Here is an 8,531-nt window from a genome sequence, read left to right as displayed (position 1 = left end):
GGATGCTGGCAACCGCTTTCATGGACATCGTTGTCCAAATATATAATATATAGTTGTTATAGAATATTACTAATTTGTTTAATAACTGCATTTACAATATCGCAAATGCTGCATACTGGACTAAACTTGGACAAGCACAACGAGATAAGCGACAATTTATATATGACATTGACTGTATTTATTGCAACTTATAAAATAATTATAATGTGGAAAACTAAAAAACATGTCGTAAGAATAATCAATGCACTTACGGAAGAACCGTTTAGACCGTTGGAATTAAATGAAGAAATGATTCGACAAAAATATGACAAAATGATAAAGTAAGTATTATTTTCAAATTATACAAGTAAATGCATCAGTCTCATAATACAATTTAATTAATTTTCAAAAGATCATAACATTTTAATTCCGTGATTGTGTTATTAAATATGTTATAGCAATTTCAGAGCATAACCATATCTTACTGTTTTATTTATTTAGTTTAACCACATAGTATATTGTGTTTGGCACGATTTAATCATTTTCTGAACATAATTATTTCACACTTCTCCAACGCTTACAAATCATCAACATCTCACAAACAACATATAGACATAAATAATAACATAATTCAAGGAAAATGTAATTACGTAAGTATTATATAAGTGAAAACTTTGAAAACAAGTGATCATAACAATTTTTTGCATTTGCGTTAGAATCTAAGAAACACATTTTACAGGAAATATGCATTTTTGTACTATGGCCTTGTCCAAGTAACAGTTATATGCATAATTTTAAATGCCATTTTCATGGATTTTATGAAGGGAAATTTGACATATAAAGCATGGATACCATTCGATTATACATCACCTATTATATTTGGTTTCGTATTCACTCATCAAATGATAGGTATGTCAATCACTGCGGCCGTAAACGTTGCCTGTGACAGCCTAGTATCTGGACTTCTACAGGAGATCTGCTGTCAGCTCGAGATTCTGGAATATCGATTGACAAAAATCTCACATGATCAACATATTCTTCGTAACTGTATACATCATCACAATCGTATATATGAGTTAGTTTTTAAAATAATTCTTATTTAAAAAAATTTGAAACATAATCATTAAATGTGCGCGCAAAATTCATTCACCATTCGTTCGTTATGTATTTCCTTTATTTTATTCGGAGTTCTTGTCTTAAAGTAATATCAAAATTATTACATTGTTTATTGGAAAAATATATTAAAATATATTATAAAATATATTAATATTATAAAATATATTTATAAAGTAAATGATATAAAAATTACAAACAAATAAACTAAAATTTTTTTATTTAATCGTAGATATGCGTATATAATAAACCGTAGATTCGCGAAGATAATCGCTTTACAGTTTGCAGTAAGCATGCTTGTGGTGTGTGCTAATTTATATAAATTGGCTTCTATTCCTTCATTAATGATCAATGGAGGCATTATTACATTGATATTGTATACAGCCTGCATGCTATCACAGATCTTCCTTTACTGCTGGTTTGGGAATGAACTCAAATTAAAAGTATGTAATTTATCTACACACACACACACACACACACACACACACACACACACAATTTTATATTAATATATAAAAAATGAATTAAATTTCTTTTATGAGATAACTCTGAAATATAATTCTATTCTATAGATGTAGAATAATGCCACAACCATCGAAAATTTATATAGTTTATCAAATATTGTATATTAAGATTAATAAAGCTATTAAGTTTACACTGTTAAATCTATAGTGTCAAATTATACCCAATTTTAGTCATTTTTAACCATGCCTATAAGTTGCCATTGCTCCTACTAAATATATGGTTAATTTAACTCAAACGATTGAGTTAAATAATTTTACTCAAGAAATGTTATATTTGACTAAAATTTTGTTTATTATTTACTATGTGCATACATTAATATAAGCTTTTGATTTAAAAAATGACTCAATATTGTATTTTAATTTACTAATATCGGTAATCTGTAGTAGTCAAAGGATACTCAGATTTTGATTAAATATTACTATTCTTATTGTTGTTTTCAACACATTGTGATAGTTAAATTAAAGTTATTATATTTAATGAATTGTAAATTTTAATGCAGTTTTAAATATAAACAATCATGTGTGTGTGTGTGTGTGTGTGTGTGTGTGTGTGTGTGTGTGTGTGTGTGTGTGTGTGTGTGTGTGTGTATGTATATATATATATATATATATATATATATATATATATACATATATATATATATATATGTGTACATATTTTATTTCTTGAAATTTTGCAATATAATTATACATCTTTAGTCAAACTTTGTTTTAAACATCTATAATAATTTTCGTCGCCAATAATAAATGATTTACGTATACAATAAGTTCGAAAATCATACAATGCTGATTTCTTTACATATATCTTCCAAATAACGCACAACATAAGCATGAAAATGATTTTCAAAACCAAATATTACAAATACACGACAATAAAAAAAATAACAGTACAAGACGAAGACATACAATTTGATTTATAACTTTCTTCTTTTCGTTAAATTTCCATTCACTAGAAATCACAAATAAGTAACACTTTAACATTAACATAATCTTTTCTTCGAAGACACAACACGTTTATTCGACGATATCAAGATTGTGACTCGTCGTGACGTACGCGCGCTGTCTCTACACGGCAACTTGTATCGCTTCTAGCAACATCGCCGTTATTCATTTGTTTTATTGAATAGTGACGATGTTTTCTTTCAACTAAATATTTTAACTACATAAATGAGTTAATTTGATATAGTTATTTTTTTAAACACATGTTTCGTTAAAATAGTAAATTCAACACATATGATAGTTAAAAACAACTTATTACAATTATTTAACTTAAGAAATTGAGTCAAATTTAACTTTTTAATATCTAACAGTGTATGATCAAACTATCCGAATACAAATTTTATACTGTTTACTATAAAAAAGTAAAAATACAAAATGTTTATTCCTTATATTAAAAAAAAAAGAAAATTTTCAAAACTCTTGTATTTTTGTTGCTGTATATTTTGTTGTTGTATATCTCATAGGGATATCTATATAACTTATAAAAAATTTACAAATAACACAATTAAGACGTGATTTATACTGTAATTTATAAAATGTGTTTGCAAAATTCATTTTATATCCTCGCGCGACATAAATGTGGATTTATCTTAACTCTAATAGAATTTCAAAAATATAAAAAAATATAAAAAAATATAAAAAAAGAAAAAGAAATAAACATGAACTATATACGCTTTTAATAAGAAGCAATATTTTAATAAACATTTACTTACAGAGCAGTGGAGTGATAAATAGCATCTATCATATGAACTGGCAGAACCTTGATAAAGCAAGTAGAAAAGATCTCTTGCTAATCATGAGACGCTCGATGATTCCTATTGAATTTACCAGCGCAGTTATCATCACATTAAATCTTGAGTCATTTGTATCTGTCAGTATTAATTGGTTATAAAAATAGAATTTACACACATTTACGATATCCTCTATATAATAAAATATAATATCTAAAATGCATTTTATATATTTTTTTACAGTTACTTAAAGCATCATATTCAGCGTACAATTTATTAAAACGCTTTCAATAGAAATATAATTGATAAAAGAAAACTGTTATTGTTGTTGAAACAACATATAAGGTATGTTAAAAATAAATACAAAAATAATTGTATTAATATAATATTAATATTGGCTAGTTTATTTTTAGATATATAAATTTTAGAATATATAAAATGTTTACAAAAAATTATATATTACATTATATATTAATATTATATATTATATACATTATATACATTTAATGTATTAATAAATCTGCAAAAAGGGGAATTAAATATATGCTAAATATATTTGATGAAGAAATAAATTATAAATTAGAACAAGATATTTAAATTGATAAAGCATATTAAAATAGAATTATTACAAATATTTAATACTTCTGTTATTTCTTCTTTATTATAAATATTTATATTGCGTTAAATATCAATATTTCATCAATCAATATTTCATTGTCAAGCAAAAAAAGGCATATGAATAAATACAATAGAAAAATTTTATTTTAAGTATTTCATAAGAATTAAGACTGTTTTCTTACCTGTATGTATATTCGACTAAAAAAAAAAATAAGTATAAAAGCCAGCAATGGAATAATATCTCGATATTTCAATATACGACAAGTCATAGACAGTATGATATAAGAAAGAGTATATTCTATCTTTAACCGAGGGTATAGACTATCGACATTAAGCTTTCATAGTCGTGAACTATAGTTAACAAATCATTACGAACCAAAGTATTTATTGTGAGCAGACAGTAGAAATATTTTGTAATATAAATGAACAACTATATTGAAAGAAACATAATCGAAAAAATAAAATGAACGACTAATGCATATCACCAAAGATAATTCAAAGAATTTATTTTTCCATATATCTTTCCTTCTGTCTCATCATTCTCATGAAAATAACGGTATTATAAAATTTTCTAATAAAGCATGCATCGAAACAGTCTGGCGTTTAATTCATGAACGTATTATTTTTCAAGAATTTCGTTGTAAGCTCTGTATTAGAATAATAATAGGGACTAATAATAAGGATGCGCATGGAAACGCATGGAAGACTCAATTAGAAAATCGTATCGAGAAATACGATATTTATCCATTATTATTTGAGAAGACAGAGAAACAAAAGTTTAATCAAATAATATTCTTGACAATTCAGTAGGTTAAGTAGTTCAGTAGGTTAGTTTCGACAATGTGACAGGTATTAAAATTACAGATGGTAAATTCTGATAGTGCAATTTTATCAGAAAATATTTGTAAGTATATTATATGTAAAAAAACTTCAAGATTAAATAATTATATTTTTAAATTAATGTATATGCTTTGTATAATAAAGTTTTAATTAAAAAAATTTTTTTTTTTAGAAACAAATGTTTTTACAGTTATTTGATGTGTAATATTATATATCCTTTTTAAATTAAATTATAAAATACTACATAAATTAATAATAAAATTTACTTATAAAATTAAATAAACAGAATTTTAAAATAGATTTCCAAGAATGTAGTATCTGTTTATCTTCTTTAAATTAATATTAACTTTTTTCTTAATGTTCTTGTTTCTAATCTTAAAAAAAAATATTTTGGTCATAACAAATGATAATGTGAATATAAATGTTGACAGCAATTTGTGTAAAAAATTTATATGAGAGAAGCTCAAATGTCCATGCTGAAATTTACACTCATAATCTGCGCACTTGCTGGGTGTTGGCAACCGCTGTCATGGACATCGTTATTTAAACATATAATTTATAAGACTTACGCAATGTTTCTGATTTCTTCATTATATGCATTCCTAATTTCTCAATTCATAAATACTATATTAAACGTCGGCAACTCTGATGAATTTACTGATGCCTTATACATGATGTTGACAGTGCTTGTAGCAGGCTACAAACAAATTTATATGTGGATAGATCGTAAGAATGTCTTGGTAATAATAAATGTCCTTACTGAGAAACCATTTGCACCATATGAAACACAAGAAGTAAAGATTCAACAGAAATTTGAAAAAATGGTACAGTAAGTATTATTATAGTATATACATAATTATAAGTACATAATTATAATATATACATAATTATACATAATTATATACATAATTATATACATAATTAAAAGCATCAACTATTTTTTTGGTAAAAAATTCTCTAAATAGTAATACACTTTGCTTTGAATTCATAAATATTTTACAATCGCCAATGCCAAGAAAACAACTATAAAATATCTGAAATAACTTTTCATTTTCTCTATATTATTTCCTCTTATTTCTTTTTTCTGTAAGAAGTAAAATAAAGTAATATAAATATACATTAGATTATTAAATAATTATTTATCCGTAATTACTAAAAAGTTTAGAACTAATTATAAAATAAGATATGTTTATATAAAAAATGCTAATTTTGTAATTTAATTGAATTACTTTTTTTATATACAGGGTGTCCCACAACTCGCGATCGAAATTTTTATGACATATTCCTGACTTAAAAATAAAACGAAAATTCTAATACGAAAATGCCGAGGCTATAATAGTTTTTAAATTAATAGCGATTAAAGTCAACTAATCATAGAACCTCGACATTTTCATATTAGAATTTTAGTCTTATTTTTAAGTCAGGAATATGTCATAAAAGTTTCGGTCGCGAGTTGTGAGACACTCTGTATATATATATATATATATATATATATATATATATATATATATATATAAATACAATATTTTTATGGATTTCAATTTTTCAACATAAAACGAGAATTTTTATGATTATATATTTTTTATTTGAAAAGTACATACTTATGTGTATACATATACATATACGTATATAATGGAATGTTAAAACAAACAATTAAGATACTGATATCAAAAAAGGTAAAAAATGTATAATAGAAGTTGATTTATAAGTTCTTTCTTATCATCAAGAATTTTTATGAGATATACCAGATTTTTTTCATTTCATTAGTTATATTTATAGTTAACAGGCTGTACTCCACTTTATTTTTTAACACCTTAATATAAATGACGTAAATTATATCTCATTTAGTTTAATTTTTTCAAAACTCATTTTGTAAAATTTTTATAAAATAATAGTTTTATATTTTATTTTTACAAATACAACTAAAAATGTTGTAAATATAAATAGTAATATAAATAATATAATAAAAAAATGTAATTAATCAATCTTATAAAAATGACTGTAACAATTTTTATAATTATTTTATAGGAACAATACGTGCAGGTATTTGATCATTGTCATGATGTCAATCACATCAATAATATCCATGTCTGTCTTCACGGACCTTATGAAACAAAATTTGACATATAAGGCATGGATACCGTTTAACTATTCGTCTCCTACAATATATTCTGCTGTATATACTCACCAATTAATAGCTATGTCAACTTCTGGTATAGTAAATGTTGCTTGCGAGAGTTTAATTTGTGGATTCTTGCTGCACATTTGCTGCCAGTTTGAAATTTTGGAGCATCGATTGACAAAACTTACCCATGATAAAAATATTTTATCCGACTGTATTTGTCATCACAACCGTATTTTTGAGTTGGTTTCTTCTGTAATTTTACTTTGAAATATTCAAACACAATATATGACACAATACAAATTCTCATTTTTATATAATGATTATGTTTTAAATAATACAAACATGATTAAAGTATAAAACAAACATGATTTAATAAATATTATACATAAAGCTTCAATTTTAATTTAGAATCTCTTTAGAATCAATTTTTAATTCTTTATTTCTTATTTATTAATTATAATTATAAAGAATGATAGAAAACTTGATATGATATATCATAGATACATAGACATCGTTATTATATTATTATTAAATTTTATAATGAGAATCCAATTTTTAGAATATACAGAAAACTAAGCTTAATTTATTTAATCGCAGATACGCGTACATAGTGAATAATATGTTCGCGAAAATAATCGCTATTCAATTTGCTGTGAGTATGTTGGTAGTGTGCTCAAATTTGTATCGAATAGCTATGGCGACCGATTACATGAGTTTTATTCCATTGATAATGTATACAAGCGCTATATTAGTGCAGATCTTCATTTACTGTTGGTTTGGAAACGAAGTTAAATTAAAAGTATATCTTTCTTAAAATAATCTAATTTACTAAATATTGTTTAAAATAAAATAATTGCTACATACAAAAAATAAAAAAATACATAATTAGAATTATCAGAAGACGTAATATTTTTAATTAATAATGCATAAAATATATTATATTGAAATTATATATTATATTAAAATATATTATATTTTGATTTGTAGAGTCTTCGATTGGTGAATAGCATTTATGATATAGAATGGCCGGCGCTTAGCAATAATAACAAGAAAGCTCTCTTATTAATTATGAAGCGCGCCATGATTCCCATCGAATTTACTAGCGCATACATAATTACAATGAATCTTGAGTCGTTTGTAGCTGTTAGTATCAAACAATTAAGATAGACATTATTACTAAATTATTTGAAATATTTTTAATATATCTCCTATTTTTTTTCAGTTGCTTAAGATGTCGTATTCAATTTTCAATTTGCTACATCAAACGCATGAATAATAACATAATTAATAAATCAAAATTGTTATTGTTCACTTATATTCTGTTATAAAATCACATAAAAATATATTAAAATGCAAAAATAAATATTAATATTTCATTAATATCTATTAGATAATTTTCAGAAAATCTATAACGTTTTCATTGATAAAAGAACTTTTAAAAAAATTATTATATATAAAAATAAGTTTTAAGAATTTTTATTGAGAAATAAAAATATACATTAAAATATTAACATCAGTTTAAAAAAATATTAGCCGATATAAATAAAATCGTTACAAGAGCATTTTATGTGCGTACATCACATTATAAACGCATTTATCATT

At 24.1% G+C, this 8,531-nt stretch overlaps 2 protein-coding genes across 2 annotated transcripts; both read left to right on the top strand.

Annotated features, from left to right (window-relative positions):
- Nucleotides 1-347: 347 nt before the first annotated feature.
- On the top strand, nucleotides 348-4,178 carry LOC148936648 (odorant receptor 46a-like). Its single transcript, XM_089077154.1, has 3 exons — nucleotides 348-1,054; nucleotides 1,325-1,535; nucleotides 3,331-4,178. The coding sequence occupies exons 1-3, from the start codon at nucleotides 789-791 to the stop codon at nucleotides 3,505-3,507; spliced, it is 654 nt and encodes a 217-aa protein (XP_088933280.1). The 5' UTR covers nucleotides 348-788; the 3' UTR covers nucleotides 3,508-4,178.
- A 1,078-nt stretch (nucleotides 4,179-5,256) lies between these two features.
- Nucleotides 5,257-8,305, top strand: LOC105429294 (4-vinylanisole receptor-like). Its single transcript, XM_089077149.1, has 5 exons — nucleotides 5,257-5,633; nucleotides 6,833-7,168; nucleotides 7,527-7,728; nucleotides 7,917-8,072; nucleotides 8,152-8,305. Exons 1-5 carry the CDS (start codon nucleotides 5,257-5,259, stop codon nucleotides 8,203-8,205), a joined length of 1,125 nt encoding a protein of 374 aa, XP_088933275.1. The 3' UTR covers nucleotides 8,206-8,305.
- Nucleotides 8,306-8,531: the final 226 nt, after the last annotated feature.

The sequence above is a fragment of the Pogonomyrmex barbatus genome, unplaced genomic scaffold (genome assembly GCF_055798465.1).
Source record: "Pogonomyrmex barbatus isolate J1 unplaced genomic scaffold, ASM5579846v1 scaffold2, whole genome shotgun sequence".
Lineage (NCBI taxonomy): Eukaryota > Metazoa > Arthropoda > Insecta > Hymenoptera > Formicidae > Pogonomyrmex > Pogonomyrmex barbatus.
Note: the sequence above shows the minus strand (reverse complement) of the source record. Positions and strands in the feature narration are given on the sequence as shown.

Coding starts and splice junctions, on each gene's coding strand:
- LOC148936648 (XM_089077154.1), top strand. CDS start 789: ATGGATTTTATGAAGGGAAATTTGACATATAAAGCATGGATACCATTC. Junction 1,055..1,324: donor CATCACAATCGTATATATGA/GTTAGTTTTTAA, acceptor ATTTAATCGTAG/ATATGCGTATATAATAAACC. Junction 1,536..3,330: donor GGAATGAACTCAAATTAAAA/GTATGTAATTTA, acceptor ATTTACTTACAG/AGCAGTGGAGTGATAAATAG.
- LOC105429294 (XM_089077149.1), top strand. CDS start 5,257: ATGAGAGAAGCTCAAATGTCCATGCTGAAATTTACACTCATAATCTGC. Junction 5,634..6,832: donor AAATTTGAAAAAATGGTACA/GTAAGTATTATT, acceptor ATTATTTTATAG/GAACAATACGTGCAGGTATT. Junction 7,729..7,916: donor GAAACGAAGTTAAATTAAAA/GTATATCTTTCT, acceptor TTTGATTTGTAG/AGTCTTCGATTGGTGAATAG.